The 27,384-nt window shown below is 46.6% G+C and overlaps 1 protein-coding gene across 4 annotated transcripts in view; it reads right to left on the bottom strand.

The window, feature by feature from the left end:
• Positions 1-27,384, bottom strand: part of DCAF5 (DDB1 and CUL4 associated factor 5) — a 106,849-nt gene that overhangs the window by 45,523 nt on the left and 33,942 nt on the right. For 2 of the 4 annotated variants that reach the window (XM_008271825.4, XM_051826322.2), the window contains exons 3-6: positions 25,438-25,474; positions 24,379-24,518; positions 23,241-23,370; positions 5-218 (exon numbers count right to left, since the gene is read on the bottom strand). In XM_008271825.4, coding sequence (XP_008270047.1) covers positions 5-218; positions 23,241-23,370; positions 24,379-24,518; positions 25,438-25,474 — 521 coding nt within the window. The remainder of the gene's footprint in view (positions 1-4; positions 219-23,240; positions 23,371-24,378; positions 24,519-25,437; positions 25,475-27,384) is intronic. The other 2 variants (XM_070065145.1, XM_008271824.4) reach the window with 1 other exon arrangement.

Raw genomic sequence — 27,384 nt, forward strand, 5'->3', positions numbered from 1 at the left:
TCACCTGGTCACGGTCTCCTGCAAAGCAGCAGCTCTTCATGGTGCACGAGTTAAAGTAACCCTGATTGTCAAACTGGAACACGGGCAGGCGGGAGTGGATGTCATAGAGCACAGGGGGCAGCCGACGCCTCAGGGCCAGGAGCTGGGTCCCATTGCTGTTGAATCGCACACTCATGGCACTCTGGAGGGACAGGTTGCCACCATAGCGCAGGAGAGAACTGAGGGGCAGAAAGCACAGGGATCAGGCTTGGGGCTGCCAGACCACAGCAGAAAACACATGGATTTGTTTCTTCCAGTGTCCTGGACCTTTCAGGCTTACATACCTCAGTTGTAGCAAAGGGGTAATGACGTGGGTAGGAATGCCTCCTGGCCACATTAAGTAAGTTCCTTAAATTGTCAGCCCCCCTTTTCAATCTCTAAAAAGTGAACTACATTTAAATTTACAAGAAAATAACAAAAATATCTTGAAAAAAAAAAAAAAAAGACATATTATTTGTTACTTTGTTTACTCAAGTAGATGGCACAGCTCATCAAGACCCTGGGATCTGAGTCCTGTCCACTCTTTCTTATTTAAAGATTTATTTTATTTATTTGAAAGACAAAGTTACATAGAGGTGTAGATACAGAGAGAGAAAAAATCTTCCATCCGCTGGTTCACTTTCTAAATGCCCACAAAACCAGGAGCTTCTTCTAGGTCTTCCACGTGGGTGCTGGGGCCCAAGGATTTGGGTTGATCTCTGCTGCTATCTCAGGCACATTAGCAGGGAGCTGGATTGGAAGTGGAGCAACCAGGACTTAAACCAGTGCCCATATGGGATGCCAGTGCCGCAGGCCAGGGTTTTAACCCACTGGGCCACAGCACTGGCCTCAGAGTCCACTCTGACAGGCAAACCATGGATAGTATTCAGGCAGTTTGTTTATCCTTTGTATTAGAGATACAATAACCATCAGCAAAATAACACTTTGTTTATTCTGGATATTTTTGCAGTAACAGTCATTTTAGTACTTAAGCATAACAAATGTTTATTTGTTAAATGCCTGTCCCTCCATATCTTTATTTTCATTGTTTCCTAGTATGCACTATGACTCTAATTAGGCCAGTTTCCTTCCTGCCTTCCATATTCACTGCAATAGTTTGTGTTTTTTTTTTTTTTTTTTTTTTTTTTTAATTTGAAAGGCAGAGTTACAGAGAGGGAGAGAAAGACCTTCCACCCAATGGTTTGCTCCCCAAATGGCTACAATGGCCAGGGCTAGGCTGGGCTAAACCAGGAGCCAGGAGCTTACATGGGTGGCAGGGGCCCAATCACTTGGGTCATCCTCCGTTGCTTTCCCAGGCCGTTAGCAGGGAGCTGGATCGGAAGTAGAGCAGCTGGGATTTAAACAGGTACCCACATTGGATAGCAGCATCGCAGGCAGTGGCTTAGCCTGCTGTCCCATGATGCCAGCCCCCACAAGCATATTCACAATTTTTATATTCCACATGGTTTAAGTAGACAGTAGATATTAAAGCTAATTTTTAAATTTAAATGCATAGCAGTGTTACATTTGAAAAAGGGAGATGACTTATTTCCATTTAACAATTTTAACTCAAGTTAAAATTGACCTTAACTCAAGTTTGTATTTAACTTTGAAATATACTTTGGTTAATACATTTAATTTCTTTAAGTTTTTATTTAATGAATGCATTTTTTCATAGATACAACTTTAAGAATATAGTGGTTCTTCCCCCAATAAACTCTCCCACCCCGATTCCATCCCATCTCCCTCTCCCTCTCCCATCTCCTTCTTCATTATGGTTTATTTTTAGTTTGATTTTATATACAGAGGACCAATTCCATGCTAAGCACAGATTTCAACAGTTTGCACCCACATACATACAACATATAGAGCGTAGTTTGAGAACAAGATTTGCAGTTGATTCTTAGTTCTAAGGGTACAGCCTAAAAACTTGTCATAGGACTCCAAACCCATTAAAATTGGTGGTATAAATGCCATCTTAACTGTTAAAATGATAGTATTAGATGTTAAAGTCAACACATAGATAGGTCTAGGTGTAAAAGTGATCATATAAATAACATCAAGTGCCTGGTAATAATAATAGAATTAAAAAGGAGAGAAGCAGTCCTCACAGCAGACTCCTAGAATGACTTCCGCAGTAAGTAACACTCTGACCTCAGAATCAACCCTTGAGGCTTCCTGGTCTGCTGAAAGGCCTGTGAGAGCATTTCAGGCATGGAAAGCCAAGACTCTGTGGCAAAAAAAAAAAAAAAAAAAAAAAAAAAAAAATCCAGCTCTCTGCTATGGCCTGGGAAAGCAGTGGAGGATGGTCCAAGTCCTTGGGTCTCTGTACCCACATGGGAGACCTGGAAGAAGCTCCTGGATCCTGGTTTCGGATCAACCCAGTTCCGACCACTGCACCCAACTGGGGAATGAATGAGCAGATTGAAATCCTCTCTCTCTGCCACTCCCTCTGTCTCTGTAACTTTGCTTTTCAAACAAATAAATACATCTTTAAAAAAAATAAGACATGGGGGCCAGTGCTGTGGTACAGCAGGTTAACGCCCAGGCCTGAAGTGCTGGTATCCCATATGGACACCGGTTCTTATCCCGGCTGCTCCACTTCTGATCCAGCTCTCTGCTATGGCCTGGGAAAGTGGTGGAAGATGGCCCTAGTCCTTGGGCCCCTGCACCCATGTGGGAGACCCAGAAAAAACTCCTAGCTCCTGGCTTTGGATCAGCATAGCTCTGGCCATTGCAGCCATTTGGGAAGTGAACTATCAGATGCAGGACTTCTCTCTCTTTCTGCCTCTCCTCTGTGTAACTCTGACTTTCAAATAAATAAATAAACCTTTTTTTTTTTTAAGAAATGATGCCATTTATTTTGTTAGATTTTTAATTTCATTGAGATAATACATTTAATTTCATCTAGCCTCACTAAGGAGTGGTCTTTTCTAGTTCACCTAATCCACTTCTGTAGTTTCATAATGTTCCTAATATGTTTTAAAAAGTCACACAGTATGATTCTAAATAACTGTTAATTTTACTATTTTATTTAAAAGGCAGAAATCTGCTGGTTTACTCTCTATCATATCACAGAGAGATGACTGTTCATTGCCTACCCTAAGTCATAAGCAAGTTCTGTTTCGTGTCTGGGGTTTAACGTGAGATGATTCCACAGAAACTGGTGCCTCATCAGAACCCAATTACACGCAGCCTCACACAGACGCTGTGTCATGGAATGGACATGACTCCAGCAGTATCGGAGAAAAAAAGTTTATAGACTCAAGAAAATCAATGGGCTGGAAATGGCTTCAAGATACCTGCATCAGAATCTGGCACATTTATCTGAGATGTTTTTAAGGAAGCAGTTTTAATAGCATTTTATCCAAGTGAAAAATTAAAGAGCCAGAGGTTACCAAAAGAGATTTAATACTGAACAGCAACATTTTCTTTCTTTCTTCTTTTGGCAAGGGAGTGATGGGGGAAGACTAAAGGGACAAGAAAGGAGATATCCCAAGGAAGAAACAGCCCCGAGCCCCAGTGCAGAGCAGCACCAACCTAGCTTGGTCATCAAAACCGGGCACCAGCCACAGTCAGTCCTGTGTGACTCCCACCACATGCAGCCTTCCCAGGAAGGGGAAGAAAGTTCTGGTCCTGCAGCAATGTGTAAAAACAAGCCTTGCACAAAACAGCCTTTAACTGTCTTATGATTACAATGAGAAGAAAGAAAAAGATTTAGAAAACCATCCTGGAACTCTAGACATCAAGAAGTCGGGCATTCCTATAGAGAAATGTTCTTAGAATGGCCCTAAACACGGGCCGCACTTCTTCACATACACAGAATGGATGACAGGGCTGTCAGAGCCCAGACGCTTCCTTTACCAGGTGACCTGGCTGGCAGAGGCAGGTGGTGCTATCTAAACACTGAGCTCAAAAACAATGAATGAGAGGCTTTCAATCTAAGGTCAGCGTGAAGTATGCAAATAAACCAGCATCCGTAGGACTGACTGGTGGGAAATGGGAACCAGACTCAACAGAGAGAAACTTGGCCAGCCCAGCCACAGCAGCAGGGGCTTGCGGCAACTCAGGCATCCCTGACAGAAAAGCTGGCACCTCGAGTGGCAAACACCTTTCCATCTGTCGGCAGAACCTCCTCTGCCCATTCTAGTCACACCTGCAGAGGAGTCCACTCCTAACAGACCCAAGGGCTCATTCCATCCCGACTCAGGTCCACTGACATGGGTCTGTTTGTAGGCTCCAGGATGGTCACTTTTCTTTTGCCTATGTTTCTGGACAAGGAAATTCGACCTCTCACACAAAGAAGGTGCATGGAAATCTTGCTCCCAGGATGCCAGGGGTGCTGGCAAAATAACAGCAGCTACTAGCACCAAAGATTTCATGTTTAGGTGTAAGACTCAATTCTGTCCAGAGGGGTGGAATGACACCTGAAATACAGGCAGTGCACAACATTAACTGATTTTCTTTTAGCCAGGGTCCTGCAGGGCCCCTTCTGGTAATAATGATCTAGTTTGCCAGGGACAGAAGCAGTTTGTCCTCACAGTCAAGATACAAAGATAATATCAAAGATTCTGTACTTTGTGGTTTGAAGTGTAATGTGCATGAGATATCATCTAGGACTTTTTAAAAATGTAGATTCTCAGGATCCACCCCCAGATATTCTAATTCAATCTGGGAAGTAGGCCCAAGGTATCTGAATTTAACAAGCAACCCCAGTTAATTCTGGTGCAGGTGATTTTCAAACCTCACTTTGAGAAACATGATTTTATTCTGGAATTTGGGAGGAGGGAAGAAATAAAGTGGAAGAGATAGGGCCGGTGCTGTGGTATAGTGGGTAAAGCTGCTGCTTGCAATGCCAGCAACCCATATGGACACTGGTTTGCATCCCAGCTGCTCCACTTCTGATCCAGCTCCCCGCTAATGGCCTGGGAAAAGTGTCGGAAGATGGCCCAAGTGCTCCCTCATGGGAGACCTGGAGGAAGCTCCTGGGCCCAGCACTGGCTGTGGCGGCCATCTGGGGAGTGAACCATCAGACAGAAGATCCTTCTCTCCATAACTCTGACTTTAAAATAAATAAGTACATCTTTATTTTTTTTTTTAAAGGAAAGTGGAAAAGAGATTAACAGAAGCTCAAGAAGAGTCAGCCACAGCATGCAGTGCCCTTTGCAGCCGCACAGCTGTCAGCAGGAAGGACTCGGGATCAGAGTTCCACTCCACCAACAACGCCTGGTATTTTTCCCTATCCATAACGTAGTCTCTGAAGGAGAAGAAACCTCTCACCTCCTTGGGAAGAGCTGAGAGTGCTTATATGCAAAAATGCCTCAATCTTAACTTGCTTTCTGAGTGCCAACTTTTTTTTTTTTAACAAAAGCTATTTATTTATTTGAGAAGCAGAGAGAGAGTGTGAAAGAGAGAGCTCCCATTTGTCAGTTCACTCTCCGATGCCTGAGTCAGCGGGGGCTGGACAGGGACAAAGCAGGAGGCCCAGAAACTCAATCCAGTCTCCCACGTGGTGGTAAGGACCCAATTATTTGAGCCATCAACGCGGTCTCCTAGGGTCTGCATTAGCAGGAAGCTGGAGTCAGGAGCAGAGCTGGGAACTGAACCAGTACTTGAATGTGGGGCACAGGCATCTTACCCCACACTCCAACTAGGCCAAATGCTCACTCACCCTCAGATGCTAACCTTGCTAACACAATCACCACCATCCAGACTCCTCCAAGTATCGTGAAAGGACTACCAAAATAAGTTAGAGTACATTTGAATAAAATCATTCCTGTAAGAAAAATAAAAGGAACACATCTATTCCCAGTCTAACTTCAACCGAAGACGTGCCGCAAGAACGGAGTTGGGGTGCTCCAAGGTTTAGCATGGAAAAGACCGAGTGTGAAAAGCAAGGGCATCTCAGAACATCAAGAAAACATTCTTCACTGTATAGTCTCCTGTGTTTTGCTTTTTTTAAAGGAACAATCTCCTCCCTCACACCCTTATCTCAAAAATAAAACAAAACAAAGCAAACAAAAAGCAAACCTCAGTTGGACTCCTTCATTGCTTTGGTGGAGTAAAAAGAATACATTTTTACAGTAGTTGGCTAAGGTTAAGGCCTTGGAACAGAAGAGAACAAGCCAGGGCTGTTCTCGAGGAGTGACTGGGAATATCATGTAGGGCACAATAAATGAAACTGAAAAAGCTTCCCAAATCAGACTCTGAACCTAGATCTCCATCCGGCCAGCCATTTAAGTTAAGTAGTGTATCTGATGCTACCTGACGGTGCCCACAAGGTCCTCTAGAGCCCACCAACACGAACGTCCTCATTTGGGTAGTGAACCAGCAACTGAAAGATTGTCTCTCTCTGTCTCTTCCAGAATTGGAATGCAGGCATTCCCATACGGGATGTGGGTGTCTCCAATAGCAGCTTAACTAATGTGCCCCAATACTTGCCCCTTGACTCATGTGCCTTCACACTCGCCCGTTCAACATTACAACAGTAACAGTGTTTTATATTCCATCCCAATATCCAGCATAAATCCATTACTATACCTACCACTTGCTAAACGCATTGCTCTGCTTTTCTATTCTGTATTTTTAGAATTTAATAAATACCTAAAAGGACTTCATGATACACTCGATTATTGAAAGAGCTTTCTGCCTGTCTCCTTGTTTCCATCATGGCCGATGTTTCAGTTCATGCTGGACGAAGCAGCCAGACGGGTGCGGAAGCAGGAATCTGACCACCCTGCTCCTTTGCTGAAACCCTCCAGTGGCTCCCCATTTCAACCAGAGTCAACACCCAATCCTTGTAATACCAACGAGGCCCCTGACAACCCTGATTTTTTTTTATTTAAAGATTTGTTTAGGGGCCGGCGCTGTGGTGCAGTGGGTTAACACCCTGGCCCGAAGCGCCAGCATCCCATATGAGCCATTCCAATCCAGCTCTCTGCTATGGCCTGGGAAAGCAGTGGAGGAGGGCCCAAGTCCTTGGGCCTCTGCACCCTTGTGGGAGACCCGGAGGAAGCTCCTGGCTCCTGGCTTCGAATCGGCACAGCTCTGGCCATTGCAGCCGTCTGGGGAGTGAACCATCGGACGGAAGACCTTTCTCTCTCTGCCTCTCCTCTGTGTAACTCTGACTTTAAAATAAACAAATAAATCTTAAAAAAAAAAAAAAAAAAGATTTGTTTAGTTATATGAAAGGCAGAGTTACTGACAGAGAAGGAGAGACAGAGAGACAGAGAGAGAGAGAGAGAGAGAGAGAGATCTTCCATCTCCTGGTTCACCCCCTGAAAAAGCCACAACAGCCAGGGCTGGGACAGTAGAAGCCAGGAACTTCTTTTGACTCTCCCACATGGTTGGCAGAGGCCCAAGCACTTGGGCCATCCTCCACTGCTTTCCCAAGAGATTAGCAGGGAGCTGGATCAGAAGTGGTGTAGCCAGGACTTGAAAAGGTGCCCTATGGGATGCCACAATGCAGGAGGCGGTTTAACGTGTTTCACCACAATGCCAGCCCCTGGAAACCTAATCCTGAGAGGCAAGTAGCACAGCAACATAAAATCAGAAACGGGAAGCAGGAGGCTTGTAGATCATGATTCAAAATCCTCTTTCATCACACAGAACTACGGCCCAGAAAGTAAAATGCTTTAGCAATGATCACTTGGGTCTCCTCCTCTTTACGTGACACCACCATCCTTTTAGAGTTAAATTCATCCGCCATCTGCTAATCTTGTAAGTGGCCAACAAGAAGGATGAATTTAACAGGTATTCACATATTTTAATTATATCCTGTCTCTCAAAGCAAGTTTCTGTTACTCGCAGAAAAGAAGTTCAAAAGGAAAATTACTAATTGTTTTACAATTACAAGTTAAAAAGAAAATAGATTCATGTGATTTCAGAAAGTGACCAGTGTAATAAATCTGTAGGTACCAAATACCTGCCCTTTCCAATCATAGTTTAAAACAATGGCTGGTGCTGTGGTGTAGTGGGTAAAGCTGCCACCTGCAGTGCCGGCATCCCATATGGGTGACGGTTCAAGTCTGGGCTGCTCTGCTTCTGATCCAGCTCTCTGCTACAGCCTGGGAAAGCAGTGGAAGATGGCCCAAGCCCTTGGGTTCCTGCACCTGCGTGGGAGACCCGGAAGAAGCTCCTGGATCCTGGCTTCAGATCGGAATAACTCTGGCCGTTGAGGCCAATTGGGGAGTGAACCAGTAGATGGAAGACCTCTCTGTCTCTCTGCCTCTCCTCTCTGTGTAACTCTGATTTCAAATAAATAAATAAATCTTAAAAAAAAAAAAAAAGAAAAAGAAATCCCATTCTAAGCTTTGTGACTTGCAACAGATAAAATTTAAGTGGTCAAACCTGTGATCACAAAATAAAAAGTTCAAACTATAAAGAATTCACTGAGTAATTATATCAAAATAGATACCCTTAAAGAAGTTAAGCAATTTATTCATTTCCAGTATGCTTTAACATATTCTGTATTATATAATCTTCAATGTAATCCTACAGAGTAGAAGAGGGAGTCACATTCCAGTTTCACACTGGAGGAGACCAGGGTCCTGAGGGATTGTTACTTGGCACCAACCACACACATTAAACAGTGGAAACAGGGCAAGTTTTTTCTGCTTCTTAGTTTGATCAGATTTCACAGACTACATGGTGGAAATGGATTATTCCACCCAACAAAGAGAACAGCATCGGATTGCAAGCATCAAGGTCCAAAAGATTCATCTGAGCCATTGGTCACTTATTCACACGTGCATATCCCTGCTCACTACCCCAGGTGCTGTGCCAGACACATGATTCAAAGATGAGACAAGACGGGGCAGCCACAGCCCTCCTGTACGAGGACCCAGTGCGTCTGGCTCAGGGCCGGCTCTCATCAGCCAGACGTGTGGGAGCCAGGTGTTCGGCCTAGTGGTTAAGATGTCTGCATCCCACATCAGGGTGCCTGGGCTCTCACCCCAGCCCCAGCCCCCATTCCAGCTCCTGCTGATGCCTGGGAGGCAGCAGTGATGGCTCAGGTGGTTGGGTGCTGGCCATCCACACGGGAGACCTGGGCTGAGTGCCCAGCTCTCAGGTTTGCCCAGACTCCGCCTTGGCCATTGCCGCATCTGGGGAGTGAACCAGCAAGTGGGAGCTCATTCTGTTTCTGTCTCTGCCGCTCTGTGTCCCCGTCTTTTGAATAAAAATTCACTTTGGGAAAAAAAAAAATAAAAGATGAATACGCATAATGACTAATTAGGGACAAGACAGGCGAGTTTCCCTCTGGAAAGTGCAGCTGCTGCAGTAGGGAGGATGTGCTGTGACGCTGTAGGAGAACCCCCCCACTGGGGAGACAGGAGTGGGAGAGGTCACAACAGACTTCCAGCAAGAACAACCTCGGGGCCGGCGCCGTGGCGCAGTAGGTTGGTCCTCTGCCTGCGGCACCAGCATCCCATGAGCACAAGTTCAAGTCCTGGCTGCTCCTCTTCTGATCCAGCTCTCTGCTGTGGCCTGGGAAAGCAGTGGAGGATGGCCCAAGTCCTTGGGCCCCTGCATGCACATGGGTGACCAGGAAGAAGCACCTGGCTCCTGGCTTCACATCAGCGCAGCTCTGGCTGTTGAGGGGAGTGAACCAATGGACAGAAGACCTTTCTGTCTCTTGTCTCACTGTCTGTAATGCTACCTCTCAAAAACAAACAAACAAACAAACAAAAAAACCTTAAAAAAAAAAAAGAAAAACCTCAGCTGACTCTTAACGGAAAGTCAGAGTTGACTCAAATTCTTAGCTGACAAGAGACAAATTAAGTCTGCTTAGGTTAACATACAGATAAATTGCCGGCGCCGCAGCTCACTAGGCTAATCCTCCGCCTTGCGGCGCCGGCACACCGGGTTCTAGTCCCGGTTGGGGCGCCGGATTCTGTCCCAGTTGCCCCTCTTCCAGGCCAGCCCTCTGCTGTGGCCAGGGAGTGCAGTGGAGGATGGCCCAGGTGCTTGGGCCCTGCACCCCATGGGAGACCAGGAAAAGCACCTGGCTCCTGGCTCCTGCCATCGGATTAGCGCGGTGCGCCGGCCGCAGCGCGCCGGCCGCAGCAGCCATTGGAGGGTGAACCAACGGCAAAGGAAGACCTTTCTCTCTGTCTCTCTCCCTGTCCACTCTGCCTGTAAAAAAAAAAAAAAAAAAAAAAAATACAGATAAATTTCCAACACACACCAACGAGCAAAAAGTCAAGTTGTGGGACAATTATTAGTAGTGTAGCATTTGTGTGAAAAACTTACATATAGAAGCATCATCTATTTTCTATGAGATGTGTGTAAGTGTATAAAAGCCAAGAAAAAGTTTACATACAATAAACTCCTAACAATCATTACCTCCATAGAAGGGGGCAAAGGAAGAGACAGCCAGAGGGGTGTTCGGGTACTAGACTTGACAGTTATTTTTTTTTTTTAAAGAGCATTATGAGGCCAGCGCTGTGGCACAGCTGGTAAAGCTGCCGCCTGCAGTGCAGGCATCCCATACAGGAACTGGTTGAGTCCCGGCTGCTCCACTTCTGATCCAGCTCTCTGCTATGGCTGGGAAAACCATAGAAGATGGCCCAAGTCCTTGGGTCCCTGCAGCCACTTGGGAGACTCAGAAGAAGCTGCTGGCTCCTGGCTTCGGATCGACGCAGCTCCAGCTGATACAGCCAACTGGGGAGTGAACCATCGGATGGAAGACCTCTCTCTCTGCCTTTCAAATAAATAAATAAATCTTTTTTTTTAAAAAAAAAAGAATATTATTATGTACTTGCATGTATTTAACTTTTTATTTTGAAATACAAGAGAATTTCGGGCCGGCGCCATGGCTCACTTGGTTAATCCTCCACCTGCGGCGCCGGCATCTTATATGGGCGCTGAGTCTAGCCCCAGTTGCCCCTCTTCCAGTCCAGCTCTGTGCTGTGGCCCGGGAAGGCAGTGGAGGATGACCCAAGTGCTTGGGCACCTACACCTGCATTAGAGACCAGGAAGAAGTACCTGGCTTCTGGCTTCGGATCGGCATAGCTCCGGCCCTGGCAGCCATTTGGGGGGTGAACCAACGGAAGGAAGACCTTTCTGTCTCTCTCTCTCACTGTCTAACTCTATCTGTCAAAAAAAGAGAAAGAAAGAAATACAAGAGAATTTCAAAACACTCATGGAAAAATGGAATTAAAAGATAACATGCATTTCCATGAAGTTTTTTCCTTCGTAATTTTAGACTGAGAGGAAGATAAAAAAAAAAATGCACCTTCACCCAGCATCTTCCAAGGCTACCAAATTGTACAACAATGAGAAATGATCAAAACCAGGAACTTTACATGGGTACAACCCAAATAGCTGAATCAGATTTTATACTCACAGAGGCGCCCATCGGCCTGTGGGTATACGGCTCTCTGTAGTCACACCACATCTGCAGCTTCGTGGAACTACCATCCTGAGTAAGATACTTCTTTGGAGCACCACCAGTCACCACAAGCCTCCCTCAGCTCCCTTCCTCTGCTCTAACTCCTGGAAACCACTAATCTGTCCTCATCTCTATAATTACATTATTTCACGAAAATGAAACAATCACAACAGCACGTATCCTTTCGAGAGCGTCTTTTATCACTCAGCAAAATTTCTCTGAAGTTCATCCAAGTTATTGCAACATCAATAGTTCACGCCCTTTTTTTAAAACACTGAATAGCATTCTATGGTATGAATGCTCCAAAGTCTGACTAGTTGTCACTGAGGGGCCCATGGTAGTTTCTGGTTTGGGGGCTGCTATGAACAAGTCTGTGTAAGAAGACAAAATGTTCACCTCTCTTAGACAAATGCCCAAAATGCAACTGCAGGGTCACACGGCAAATTCATCTTTCACTTATAAAGGAACTACCAAACTTTTCCAGAGTGGCTGTGCCCTTATACATGATCCACCAGCAACATGCGAGCCATCAACTGCTCCACATCTTCACCAGCATGATTTGTATTTTAAAAAAGTAAACAAAGGAGTTTGTCGAAGTACTCTAGAACCGAAGGAGGGATAACTAGAAACTCTAGCTTTGTTACGCACAGAACATCATCTATGTAGCACAACACACATGACAATGTACCCAATATCATCTATGAAGTATTGCTGTAATCATTAAAAAAAGCCTCTGGATCAAATACCAATTTACAGGAGAAACCACGGTCAGAGGGACAGCTAAATGACAGTGCATACAATCAGCATAAGCTAAAATGTAAGACATTCCATAGGACAAATAATCTATTTTCTTCAATAAATTGTGAGGAAAAGAATGACAGGCAGGAGAACCTGCACACCAAAAGAGACATGGACACCATCTCAACCAACTGTTCTCTATGACTCTTATTTGGATATTGATTCATAAAAACCAACTGTAGCAACTAAACACGTAGAGTTAATCACAGGAAGCAGCAATTTCACTCCTACTTACAAATACAGGCCCTTCAACACTTATTAACAAATTAATGCCCATCAGTGAACGAACAGATAAACACGTGTGCACACATACAAGAGGCTATTACTCAGCCATAAAAGGGAACGATGTACTCATATACATGCTACAACATGGATGGATCATGCCCTTTATGCAAAGTGATTGAAGCCAGACAAACTGTCACACGTTGTACGAAATAACCAAAATAGGTAAACCCACAGAAACAAAACCCCAGTCAGTGGTAGTGAGGGGTTGGAGCGTGGGGAGAAGCACTCTGAGGAGGACTGTTGAATGGGCATGGGTTTTATCTGCAGATGTGACAAGTTCTGGAACGAGACAGAATGGTGGTGTGTAACACTCTGAACCCATGGCAGGCCACTGAACTGCTCACTTTAAACTGCTAGGGCGCACATGTGTACAGTGATGAAGATACCATTTGGGACGCCTGCATCCCCTACCAGAATGCCTGTGTTCCAGTCCTAGCTCTGTTCTTGATGCTGGCGTCCTGCCAATGTGTACCCTGGGGGATCAGGTGGTGCCCTACGTGGTCCTGCCACCCACACGGGAGAACCCTATGGGCTCCCAGCTCCCAGCTTCAGCCTGGCCCAGTCCCGGCTGTTGCAGGCATCTGAGGAGCGAGCCAGTGGATGAGAAGTCTGTCTCTCTCTGCCTTTCAAATAATAAAATAATTTTAAATGCTTACTTTTATGTTATGTGAATTCTACTACAACTTTTAAAAAAGAATGATCTTTTAGACACAGATTATTTACAAAAGAAATGGTTTAATGCTAATATGAAAATTGACTTAAGTTAATTAGGAAGGAGGGTTACAAATGAATAAATCAAACAAGATTGCCCCTGGGTTGACTGTTACTGAAGCTGGGTGATGGTAAAGTGGAGTTCATTTTAATATTCTACTTTTATATATATTTGGAAATTTTTTTACCATAAATTGCTTTTAAAAGTCAACATTTGGCTTTAAGATAAGAAAGCCCAGCTGAGTTAGGGTTTCACATCACCCGCTCTCGAAACCTGGAGCTGGGGAGTATCAGAGGAAGGGCATGGGACGGCACAAAGCGCCAGAGCCCCACCCGTTCCCCACGCGGCCCCAGACCTTTGGTGTAACCGAGGACATGCGCATTTGGGGAAAATGAGTGACATGGGGAAGCTCTGGCCTAAAGCCCAAAGATCCTGGTCCAAGAGAACTTGGTAGCAAATTTAGTACAGCCCTCTCTGAATACCCACAGTCTCCACCTTGAAAACAAGCCAATCTGCCAAATCGCCTGGGGTATTCATTTAAAAATGGCCGATGCGCGTGCCGTTTCAGCTAAGACAGAAAGGGGAGGGCCCTGCGAGGAGATGACCTTGAGTGAAGAGAGAAACCACCGGGCAGGCACAGCTAGCACGGAGGCCCCACTGTTGGCAGCAGGTCCGGAACTGAGTGAGAGGGTAACTCAGTGGGGAATCAAATCTGGCCATTCAACGCGAGATCACCAGCGCGGGGCTGTGCTGAGCTCACCCAGGAGATGGTATGGAGGGCTAAAAGACTGAAGTCAGAACTGAGCTGATCTCGAAAAAGAGAAAGATCTCAAAAATGAAATGAAACCGGAGGGAAAATTAGTGTGAGTGATTTTCCAGAAGTTCAGGGATGTGTGTGCTTTAGCACAGAGAAGGCATTCGGTATGTCAAAATTAAGAAGGGAGAAAGCCGAGCACATTGCGGGCAGAATCGGCAGCTCAGGGTCCTGGGAGAGAACAATAACAGCCGTGTGTTCCAGGCATGTGTCAGCCAACAACAGCGACCAGAATGCCTAAATGGAATAGCAGACAACTGCGGAACACTTCAATGTTTGAACTGTCCCTCAAGCAATCCCAACAGTGAGAAGTCTGAGCTAAGACGAGGTGCTGTGAGGGAGGGACACAGCTAGGACCATTTAGAGACACATACTAAGCACAAAAATAAGTATTTTTTAAGTGGAAAAAAATACACAAGAACGGGCAGGTTCAAAGGTCCCACCCCAGACCAACAGTTCAGCCTCCGGGTATGGGCTCCAGGAAGCGGCTCTCTCCCAGGGTCTGCAAACATCAGCTCCACGAGACACCAGGGACCTTGGGTCCAGAGGGCAAAACTGACTCTACAGCGCCACCTTGTGGCCTAAAGCCAGAAAGCAACCCCACAGAATCCCTGGCTCTCTCCCAGGTACCTAACTGACAAGAGGCTTTCAAAGCCCAGCAAGAACCCTTATGTTTCCTTTTATTCCTTAGACAGAACATTTTGATCCATGCCATTAAACTCATAGATCAGCAGGCCTATAAATACTATAGAAATTTAGTTTTGAAAACACACTATTGCCTTGTGGCGCCGGCACACCGGGTTCTAGTACCGGTCAGGGCGCCGGATTCTGTCCTGGATGCCCCTCTTCCAGGCCAGCTCTCTGCTGTGGCCAGGGAGTGCAGTGGAGGATGGCCCAAGTGCTTGGGCCCTGCACCCCATGGGAGACCAGGAGAAGCACCTGGCTACTGCCATCGGATCAGCACGGTGTGCCGGTCGCAGTGCGCCGGCCACGGTGGCCATTGGAGGGTGAACCAACGGCAAAGGAAGACCTTTCTCTCTGTCTCTCTCACTGTCCACTCTGCCTGTCAAAAAAAAAAAAAAAGAAAAGAAAACACACTATTTTGAGATGCATATAACACTACACATTCATTCCAATATTCACTGTTTCTGTAACAATCCACGCACTGTGCTGGGCACTACACAGGGAAGACAAGTGAAACACGGCCCTGCCCTTAAAATTCCACAGTTAGTAGTGCAGATCAGCACAGGAGCCTTCTGTCTGAGAAGTAGGTCCTGGACATGAGGAAGGCATCACTGTTGGGAAGACCCAACAAGGCTTAGCCAGAGAGAAAACAGTCATATTAAAACGATAACTGGTGATCTGGTGACGGCAAAAGCAGCAACTGAGACACTCAACGTGAGTGCTGCATAAGCACTTTCCAGAGATGCTGAATGGAGAGGCCTGGTCCTCTCATCCACTCCACGCCTGCTCTGCGCCCAACTGCTGGTGCTGCAGACACGAGCCAAGGAGGCCTTCAGTATGCGGCAGGGAAGCTCTTCTTGTGCTGCCATTTGATTTTAACTAGGTAAGGAAGGTCACGGAGAGAGGAGTCCTCCTCTCCGTGTGCGGGGGAGGAAGGTAAGAGCAGCGTCCCACACTGTAGACTCTGGAGATACGGAGATGGACACAGATAACAAGAAGCCACTCAAACTCCTGGGGAGGGGAAGGGCAAAAGTGAGGTCTAAAATTATGTGCCACCTATTCAGGAAGGGAGGGAGGGAGAGAGGAAAGAGAGGCAGAGATGGAATGAGCTTCCATCTACTGGTTCACTCCCCAAATGTCTGCAACAGCCATGCTGGGCCAGGATGAAGTCAAGAGCCAGGAACTCCACCTGGGTCCCCCCCATGGGTGGCAAGGACCCAAGTACACTGATAGGAAGCTGAATCAGAGGCAAAGAAGCTGAGACTAGAACCAGCACTCTGATATGGGAGGTGAGTGTCCCAAGCAGGGGCTCAAACTTGCTGCGCCACAATCCCCATGCCAGAAATTCTTCATTTTAATGAAATCCAATTTACCATTTCTTTCTTTCATATATACTGATGTTGAGCACTGCTTAAGAACTTCAGGATGGGGCCAGCGCTGTGGTATTGCGGGTTAAGCCGCTGCCTGCAGTGCCAGTATCCCATATGGGTGCCAGTTCGAATCCCGGCCGCTCCACTTCTGATCCAGCTCTCTGCTATGACCTGGAAAAGCGGTGGAAGATGGCCCATGTGCTTGGGCCCCTGCACCTGCGTGGGAGACCTAGAAGAAGCTCCTGGCCCCTGCCTCAGATCGGCGCAGCTCTGGTCGTTGCAGCCAACTGGAGAGCGAACCAGCAGATGGAAAATTTCTCTCTCGCTCTCTGCTTCTCCTTTTCTCTGACTTTCAAATAAATAAATAAATCTTAAGGAAAAAAAAGAATTCAGGAACCCTTTAGCCCGATGGCCTTGCGTTCTGGAAGGAAGCAGGCCAAGGGCAGGGAGCCTCGCTGTTTCAGCACGCGCGGGAGCACCAGGGCCTTTTCCAGCCGCGGTGCTGAAGCCCCGAGCTCTCTTCTTCCTTCACGGTTCGAGGAGCCCGCAGACGCAGTATGGCAGAGGTGGTCTGCCTCGGTCAGGGACAAGGAGTTACATTTAACGCAGCGTCCACAGAAGCAGGGCTTTCAAGGCCTCAAAGAACAGACATTTGACCTAGAGGTCCCCAAGGCCAGACGAGGTCCCAGGAACTATTTCCTCTCGTGGTAGGAATTCCCATCCACTACCCAACTACACCCCTGTGAAAGCACCATCTGAAAGGGAAGTGTTTATTGAGATTCCTGGCTTGCCAGATTTTATTACTGAACAGCAAAGAACTCTTCTCTTTATTATCCTTGTCAAAGCAAGACACCACCAGCTGTCACAGAGCTAACGGTTCCTGACAGAAACTAAAGAGATTACAAGAGAGGTGGTGAATCAGCAGACAGCTAACACAGGCAATGAAAAGGGTGAGGGAGACGGGCAGTGACAGCAGGGGAAACCTGGCTGTTCCGAAATTCCCTGGACGCTCATCAGGGGAGCTCGGTTTTGAACACTGCTCCTGGGGCCACTACCACAGTCCAAGCAAGGCTACATAGGATGTTGACAGTGACAAAGGAGGCTGGTTGTGAAAGACATCAGCAGAAATAATCTAAGTGAAAGAAACGAAACTTTCAATATGCAATGTATTGCTGCATGTGTGAGTTTTCTCTCCTAACCACTCCTGTGGCCAAGTGTCCCTTCCTGATGGCTGACTCAGCACCACATCTCTAAAGCACACCTTTCCAACCCCAGTGTTCCCAGGGCCAGACAAGCAATGTATTAAAAAATGTCAAGGTGAAGTGCCTGCCCTGTAGTACAATGGGTTGGGCCAGAGCCTGTGACACCACATCCCATATGAGTGCCGGTTCTAGTCCTGCTTGTGCCACTTCCAATCCAGCTCCCTGCTAATACGCCTGCGAAGGCAGTGGAAGACAGACCAAGTACTTGGGCCCCTGCCACCAATGTGGGAGACCTAGATGGAATTCCCTGCTCCTGGCTTTGGCCTGGCCCAGCCCAGTCAGTGCAGTCACTTGGGAGTGAACCAGTAGATGGACGATCTCTCACTTTGTCTTTCCCTCTGTCTCTGTAACTCTGCCTTTCAAATAAATAAATCTTAAAAAAAAAAAAAAATCAAGCAGAGTGATGGTGGGCCCCTTCATGTATCACACAGGTTTAAAGAGGAACCCATGGCTCATTTTGCTTGACTGTTGCCGCTTAAGAAAGATCCAGTGGTATCAGATCTTCTGACTTTTTCAAGAGACGTTAGAAATTGCAATTTGCTTCTGTGTAATTTTCCAAAAACACATCATATAGACCAAACAAAATACCTTTGTGGTTGAATTTGGCCTACTTTGTGGTTGAATTTGGATAGTTAGTTTACAGTCTCTGTTCTAAAGCTTTGCAGCAAAATAAAGAGCGCATGCAGGTTTCAGGGTTAGAAAAGCAAGAAACTTGGCAAGTCAGCATGTAAACAGAAGCTGAGTCTTTGACAGTTAAGAGAGGATTAACTTCTAGGGCTACACAGAGGAAAGTACTCAGACTGTGGAGCTGGACAAGCCTGTATTGAAAGCTTTGACAGGAATTGTGACTTCTACTGCAAGAAGACAAAGATGAAATAGGAAGCCTATTCAATTCAGACAAAAGGGAACACACACACACACACACACACACACACACTTTATCTTGCTTCTCTGTACTTTGACTTCCTTAAAATAAGAGCAATAGAACCCATTTCCTAAGGTTGTCTTAGGATTAACCACAGTAATTACTCATATACTTGTCATTGCCCCTGGTGTGTAATGTTTAATGTTAGCTATCACGAGGCACTGAGAGGTGAAACAATCTGCTCAGGACCACGTGGCAGGGCCGGTGCTGTGACCTAACAGATAAAGCCACCACCTGCAGTGCCGGCATCCCATATGGGTGCCAGTTCGAGTCCCGGCTGCTCCACTTCCGATCCAACTCTCTCCTATGGCCTGAGAAAGCAGTAGAAGATGGCCCAAGTCCTTGGACCCCTGCACCCACATGGGAGACCTGGAATCGGCTCCTGGCTTCAGATCGGCCCAGCTTTTGGCCACTGCTGTCATCTGGGGAGTGAATCAGTGCATGGAAGACTTCTCTCTCTCTGCCTCTGCTTCTCTGTAACTCTGCCTTTCAAATAAATAAATAAATCTTAAAAAAAAAAAAAAAAAAAAAAAAAAAGACCACATGGCAGGGCCTGCGCTGTGATGCAGAGGGTTAAAGCCTCAGCTTGCAGTGTCAGCATCCTGTGTGGATGCAGGTTTGAGTCCTGGCTGCTCCACTTCAGATCCAGCTCCCTACTTGCTCACCCGGGAAAGCAGCAGACGATGGCCAAGTTCATTGGGCCCCTGCACTCAGATGGGAAACCCAGAAGAAGCTCCTGGCTCTTGGCTTCGAGTCAGCTCAGCTCCAGCTGTTGCAGCCATTTGGAGAGTGAACTGGTAGATGGAATACCTCTCTCTCTCTCCCTGTGATTCTGTCTTTCAAATAAATAAAAAATGTTTTTTTAAAAAAGACCACATGGGCCGGCGCCATGGCTCAATAGGCTAATCCTCCGCCTGTGGTCCCGGCACACCGGGTTCTAGTCCCGGTCGGGGCACCAGATTCTGTCCCGGTTACCCCTCTTCCAGGCCAGCTCTCTGCTGTGGCCAGGGAGTGCAGTGGAGGATGGCCCAAGTCCTTGGGCCCTGCACCCCATGGGAGACCAGGAGAAGCACCTGGCTCTTGCCTTCTGATCAGCACTGTGCGCCGGCCGCAGCAGCCACTGGAGGATGAACCAACGGCAAAGGAAGACCTTTCTCTCTGTCTATCTCACTGTCCACTCTGCCTGTCAAAAAAAAAAAAAAAAAAAAAAAGCCACATGGCTACTGTGCCCAGAAGTGTGGCTGCAGATGCTACACTCCAAATGCTCAAGCTCTTTTCAGCCTCCCCTGACCCTGCTGAGCACATTTATTATTATTATTATTATTATATTAAGATTTATTTATTTTATTTGAAAAGCAGAGTTACAGGAAGAACGAGCAACAGACAGAGACAGAGAGATCTTCCATCTGTGGGTTCATTCCCTAAATGGCCACAAAAGGCCAGGGCTGGTCCAGACTGAAGCCAGGATCCAGGAGCTGCATCCCATGTAGGTGCAGGTGCCCAAGCACTCTAGGGTCATCTTCTGCTGCTTTCCCAGGCACATTTAGCAAGAAGCTGGATGGGAATTGGAACAGCTGGGACTTGAACCATTGCCCAGATGGGATGCCGGCATCACAGGCAGCGGCTTAACCCGCCATGCCACAGCACCAGCCCAGGCTCTTTGTTTATCTTGTATAATGAGGAAGTCAGGTAAGACGATAACTAAAATCCTTTCCAGAGATGACAGTTTATCCTGAGCAGCGACTCTGCTCACCCATCCACAGGCTACCAAGCTGAAGTAGAGGTACAGCTCAGGCTGGGGGTGGGCCAGAGAACCACTGCAGCATTCAGTGACGCCCAGGAATGAAAAGGTGTTCAGTCTGAGGCCCCCTCATTGCTCCCAGGAGCCAGCATCTGTTTCCAGCAGGCCGGTCAGTGGCCCTTCTGAGTGGGCTCGGCATTTTCCCACATGCCCATGCTTTGGGACCTGGAAAGGAGCCACGACAGGCTCTGAACCTAGAATCTTCAGAACACTGAGCAATTCTTCTCCTTTGAGGTCAAGGGTCTTTACAAGAACCTGGTAAAGCTCTCTCATCCCTAGAAAATGCTACACATGTGCCCACTGAGACAGCACAGCACACACAATTGTACCTGCAATTATAAGGGGTGCACAAATCCCCTAGAAGACTTTAAATAACTCCCAACCTTGTTCCAGGCTTGTCCTCCCAAGGGACTCAGAATTGCCCTAGGATCTGGGTCAGGGTTTCTAGGCAGCTGTGCTCAAGAGACGAATTATCTGTTGCGATTCAGCATAATTAAGCCTACATGGAAAAGACAAAAGGCCCTCTCTCCCTCCCCCACACCAAGTCATACTGAGGAAATTCAAGCAGAAAAGATCTGTAAGCCATCCCCAAACTCTAGTGGATGCAAAGTTAAGATGTATTTCAAGAATATTTCATGTCCTTTCTCTGCCACACACCCAAAACACCTCAAAGAATCTTAGAAGAGTTTAAATAAACAGGCACAAGCGTCCTAGACCCCATGGCACTGTGCTCCTTTCATTTCAAAAAAAAAAAAAAATCAGTCAAGACTGCCAATTAGTCTTATTAGATGATTTTTATCCCATATGGGCTTTGAAAACTATAGGTTGCCAAAGAAACCATATAACTGCAGAAGAAATCAAAACAAGACAAGATGAGCAACAGTTTCCATGTTGTGGGGTCTGGAGAAGCATGTAGTCTCAAACCCAGTGCAGGGGTTTGAAAGTCAGCACAGCCTTTGGTGTGGATGCCCAAACACTTTTTTAATTGAAACCTAAAAACATGCACTTCATTGTTTTAAAAAGATCTATTCATTCATTCATTTGAAATGTAGTGAAAGAGAGAGAGAGAAGGTCTTTCCTCTACTGGTTCACTTTCCAAAAAGCCACAAAAGTTAGGGCTGGGCCAGGCCAAAGCCAGAAGCCAAGAACCCCATCCAAGTCTCTCATATGGGAGGCAGGGAGGGATTCAAGTGCCTGAGCATCACCCTGCTGCACCCTAGTATTATCAGGGGCTGGACTGGAAGTGGAGTAATCAGGACTCGAACAGGCAGACCAATATGAAATACAGGTGTCCCCAGTGGCAGCGTACCCACTGTGCCAGAACACTGGCCCCAACACACACCTCTGGATGCAAGCAATTCTCTAAAGACATTTTTGCAAAATTGGGCCAAGACAGATGTGTAACCAGGAAGCAGCATTATTTATTATGGTCAAACACAAGCAGTCCTGGTTGTTGGAATATCACATAGCCACTAAAAGAATGAGCTAGACCTGTAAATGCTAACATTCAAAGAGCGCTAAGACACGATTAACTGAAAAAAGTCAAGGGGAAGGCAAGCAGCCTAACAGGCTAAGTAGCCACTTGAGAAACCACATTCCATATCAGACTGCCAGGGCTCGAGTCCCGCCACTGCTTCCAATCCGTCTCCCTCTAATGTGTCTGAGAGGCACCACTTGATGGCCCAAGTGCTTGGGACTCTGCCGCCCCCTGTGGGAACTCTGGGAGACCTGGATGGAGTTTTCAGCTCCTGGTCTTGACCTGGCCCCAGTCCCAGCTATCGCAGGCATTTAGGGAGGGAACCAGCAGATGGAAGATCTCTCTCTCTGTCTGTCTGTCTCTCTCTCTGCTGACAGCATGAATTACTCAGGCTTTTGCCTGAGGAGAAATAGCTTGGTGTCTCACTTCCGTTGCCAACTATTCACCACGGTTGTAAGTAGGGGGCAGAATATGGTGGCAGAAGGCTGGTGTACTCCAAACTCTGCATTGTATGACATGGATGAGGCAGCACAGTTGTCTCTGAAGAGCCCGAAAGGACAGAGGACACTGTGGCTGCACGCAGGCCACCATCCTCCCGGCAGACAGCAGCCTCCACAGCACCGTGCGGAGGCGCCTTAGGGGCCCTGCAGCTGCAGGTACTGCAACAGTACGGAGGAGCAACGGCCAGTGCGTACAGAACCAGGAGGCCAGCAGCAATCCTCAGGGACAAATGTCTCAGGCCTCAGGAGGGACATCCCTCTGGGCTGCACAGACCTACCGCAACAGTTCCGACCCACTGACTTCTGCAGAGAGGATCAGCTAGGACTAAAAACAAAAATCTTCTTTGTTCAACCATTCCTTTCATCTGAGGACCATGAAATAAGTGATAAACTCACTAACTTCCCATAATATTCCTCCTGCAAGATGGCTTTACAAAGTGGGGAGTCACTTGCAGGTACAATTTCCAGGAGCTGGCTGCAACAGTGCAGGCAGTGTAGAAAGGTCATCTGTCCCACGGGCGTCAAAGAACACAACAGTGCTTCCCATGCTCCTCCACCTCATCCCCATCCCCTTCAGTGACGCCTGAAATCCCGATTGGTGCCATCAGCTCAGGACTGTCCTGAGTGTTCCCTTTCAGGAATGCAAACAGAAGGAAAAACGTGTTAGGACCTTAACACCACAGTGCACTGGGGCTTAACCTTTTGTTACTGTCATCACTGATCCTTTAGAGAAACTGGGAAAAGCAAATAAACTCTGTCTCAGGAAAATGCATTTACACAAACACACACTAGGTAATTTTCATATAGTCTGGGGGCTTCACAGTCCTCAAGCTCGCGCAGAGACGCCCTCCAGCCTGAGTTCAGCAGCCCTGGCTCAGCAGCAATGCATCTGGCCCATCCCTCTTCACCGCAGGCCACAGTTCCTGTGCACCTGGGGAACATGGGCAGGACCGAAGGGAGGCTCTCACTCCTTCACCGCCTGCCCAGGACTGGCCCTGGCTACAGTCCGGACCTGCCCAGCAAAGAGTGCTGATTCTCACGCTGCCTGCTGCTTCGGAACAGCCTCTCCCAGCTTCAGAGACACCAGCGCATGAGAGGAGACCCACTGCCAAACAGGTTCTCACCACACGTGCTGGCTGGCCACACACCTGACAGCAGAGGCGGGGAAGCTGCAACACCTCGTGCATCAAAAGGGGGCTCACCTCTGAGGTTTTCGAATATCCCAGAGTCCCACTCCTTCTTTCGAATTGGCTGTCGCCAATAACCTGGGCTCTACAGGGTTGAACATGACACTGTGAAAGGCTGATGGATAGTTTGCCAGGCAGAAGGGCTCTGTGAAGAGAAATTATGGATGATCCGTTAGTTCCAGGCACCTTTGGGCGGGTGCCTAATACTTGAACTTCTCTTTCATCTAGCTAGCTTCTAATCGATTTCACCTAGAATGTCTGCCTGCCTTTGTGTCAATCAGCAGGTGCCAGGTCGGGGACGAATCCCTTTGCTACCTAGGAGGACATGTTTCTGTGGAAGCTACTGGAGTAACAGCACTTCTCAGCTCATGATTTCACACACAGTACAGCATTCACAGGCCTGCTGCTAGCTTACCTGGCTGGCCCTCAGAACCAGCTTCTAATAAGCCTAGGAGCACAGCCCAACATGTTAAGTACTTAAAATATAGAAAAATAAAAAGATCCAGATGCTGCCAGACAAAGCAGGCTGAACAGTAACTCTATGTACACAGGCACCATTACAAGACTACATGTAGGGGCCCCTGGAGGAAGGGGCCTTTGAAGACAAGAGTTCCAGAGAGAAATGTCTCCGCAGGAAATGGGCTGAAGATTCATTTCCTGAAGAACTCTGGAGAAACACTAAAAACCAAGCTCTTCGTTTTATACATCAGAGGCACAGAGAGCACATTTGGAGGAGACACACAGGGAGTTCCCCTTAAACAGAGTGTTCCTGCCATCATGTGAAGATCCTCCAAACAGGTAAAGTGAGGTCCGTGGCTCTTTAAACAAAATACCAAGCCTAGAACTAGAATGCACAGTGCCACTCAGCACCACACACAGAGCTCGCCCTCGGTGGCCCTCCACATTCTCTCCTCAGGGCTGGTAAACACCAGGGTGCAAGTGTTTGTGGGGATTCATGGGAGACTGGAGACCTCTGACCACTGAGAAATGGATGGCTTCAAAGACACACACCTGTGCCCCCACACAGGCGTCTCATGTCCTCCCCTCCCTTGAAATCGTTCACACTCAGATACTCATGCTATAAAGGGAACTGCAATGACCTTGACATCAAACTATCCAACACAATCCAACAGGCTTTTACACAATGACCTACCTCCATGGGGAGATTCCCGGATGTCCCAAATGAGAACTCGGCCATCGTCTGAGGAGCTGGCAAAAATGTTGTCATTTACTGGGCTCACCGACAAGCCATACACTGCATCTTCATGAGCAAACACGTCCAAGGTCTCACTGCTGAGAGACAGAGTGAGAGAGAAACACAGGCACACACACACACAGTACAGAGCCCATACCCTCCACCACCAAGGGTACAGTCGCTCTCATTTCAGGCAGAAAGTCAATGTCTCTCAACCCAAAGGACGTCACATTTTCTAAAAATTAGGTGTTTAACTTGGAAGTAGAAAAAAAACAAAAGGGCACTACTAAAGAGATTGTTTATAGATTTCATGATAATTTCCATATTAAATAGCATATTTAAAAGTGACTCAATAGGTAAGTTCTGTATTTTTACTTATTGCAGAATATATCTGCTTGAATACAGATGTGGGGATGCTGGTTGATTTCCAAAAAGCAAGGAAAAGCTTTAAAGCATGATGGCAGGTGTGAGAAAGGCTCTCCTAACTAAGAGGTAATCTCATAACAACTTTATTTTAAAAAATAAATTAATGAATTAATTTGAAAGGCAGAGTAACAGAGAAAGAGAGATCTTCTATCCACTGGTTCACTTCCCAAATGGGAACAACTGCTGGGCTGGTCCAGGGTGAAGCCAGGGGCCCAGACCTCCGTCCAGGTTTGCCACATAGGTGGCAGGGGCCCAAGCACACACTTGGGCCATCTTCCATTGCTTTCCCAGGCACATTAAAAGGAGCTGGATTGGAAGCAGAACGGCCAGGACTCAAACCAGCACTCTGGATGCCAGTGTTGTAAGCAGTGGCCTAACCAGCTACACCATAACACTGCTTCCTCTCCACTTTTATCTGTTAAATCAAAAATTTCACAACTATCACAGAAAACTTTTTTTTTTTTTCAGAAAAAAGCATCTGATTTCACGTCATTTTCCTTAAAAGTGAAAACTATTTTAGTCTAAAGAGATATCTGCCTTTTTTTCATATGAAAAACTGAGTCATTCACCTACACAAAACAATCTATTTACCTTTCAACATCATGGAGGATAACTTGTTCGTCATTTCCTATAAATGGAAAAAGCAGACATTTAATGATTCTGCAAGATGATCCCTGTCCACATTGATAGAGAATTTAAAAAAAATAATAGCAACTAGGTATAATAACAGTTCTTAAGATGTAGTATCCAGGGCAAGACAAAAAAGCTTTGGCTATTAAGAAACAGTACCACATGATCATGGGCAAATTAATTCACTCATCCAAGCCAATTTCCCTCCCTTCCCCACAAACATTTATTAATTGTCAGATCAGTTGTGTTTATCTTTAAAATAGGGACAGAAACTACACCTACCTCTCAGGGAGATTGTGACTTTAAGAGCACATGTGCGAAGGCATTCAGAATAGGGCAGGGCAGTTAATAAGCCCCAAATATGAGTAAATGTTTGCTACTGTTGTCATTCCCCTTGTCTATTATAGTATTAATATTTGATGACTGTGTGATTCCAAATAATGGAAAAGGTTTTAATCTACAACTTGTTCTCTTGCATTTCTACTATTCCGCCAACGGACCTACACATATTACATTCATGCTATGTATAGTCCTGTCTTCAAATGATTTATATAGCAAAACAATTGAAACCTGAACATGAAAAACAAAAACGTATTCTATGCTTAAACATACAACCTACAGTCATTTAAATACAACGCAAAAGAAGCAGCAAAAATATCGACCAAGTCATCTTTTTTTTTTTTTTTTTTTTTTGACAGGTAGAGTGGACAGTGAGAGAGAGAGACAGAGACAGAGAGAAAGGTCTTCCTTTGCCGTTGGTTCACCCTCCAATGGCCAGTGCGCTGCGGCCGGCGCACCGCGCTGATCCAATGGCAGGAGCCAGGTACTTATCCTGGTCTCCCATGGGGTGCAGGGCCCAAGCACTTGGGCCATCCTCCACTGCACTCCCTGGCCACAGCAGAGAGCTGGCTTGCAAGAGGGGCAACCGGGACAGAACCGGCATCCCCACTGGGACTAGAACCCGGTGTGCCGGTGCCGCAAGGCGGAGGATTGGCCTAGTGAGCCGCGGCGCCGGCCCCAAGTCACCTTAAACCAAACTCTGGCTATAAATTCTATTGTGGGTATATACCAACTAAATCAAGAAACCCATACTAATGCCTCCTAGGTATCACGTACAGTGTTGATGGCTAGGATATGAGAAGAATAAGATTCTGCCAGGTCTTTGAAGTATTCACAGTCCAACTGCTCAAATAAGTAATAACAAGTGACATGACCTTTCACTTGCTGCAGTGACATGACCCAGTTATAGGGACACTTGTTTCCTTCACGGCAGAAAGTAACTACATGAGAAACAACTGAAAACGTTTGCCAACAGGAGGTTTCAGCAAACTAGTGGGGACTAGAGAGTTAAGACAGAATAGCATGAGCAAAAAAGCACGAGAGCAAAATAGTGCAGCCCATACCCGTCAGAGGGCAGGGGGTTTAGTGGGCTGGAGTCTTTATTTTTAAAGGAAAACTTCCATGGAAGGAGGGTTACAATCTAACAGCAGAAATCACTGCGGCTCTCAAGGCCAAGGATGAGAACCTGAATCAGAACAATCAGCACAGCAAGAAAACAGAAACTGAAGGTTCAACAGGGATGCTTTCAGGATAGGTGACAGGGCTGGGTGACTGGCTGGTGTGTGAATGAAAGGAGGCAGGAGAGAGGACGACGTCCACATCACCACAGGGAGGACGCACGGAAGGCCATCTCTGTAAACTGGAAACAATAAACTGTCAGCAGTTTCTGAAGTGAAACCTATCAGCTTCTAAAGGGTACCTCAAAAAGTTTGTGGAAAATGTTAATAAGATGAGCTTCTTTTGTTAACAAAAACTTTGAAATTTGTGCATAGTTTTTCCATAATATGCATTCTCTATGAACTTTCCGAAGACATTTGCTAGAATTGAGTGAGTGGTAGTAAGTGAGGA

Source organism: Oryctolagus cuniculus, chromosome 20 (genome assembly GCF_964237555.1).
Source record: "Oryctolagus cuniculus chromosome 20, mOryCun1.1, whole genome shotgun sequence".
In the NCBI taxonomy this organism is placed as follows: domain Eukaryota; kingdom Metazoa; phylum Chordata; class Mammalia; order Lagomorpha; family Leporidae; genus Oryctolagus; species Oryctolagus cuniculus.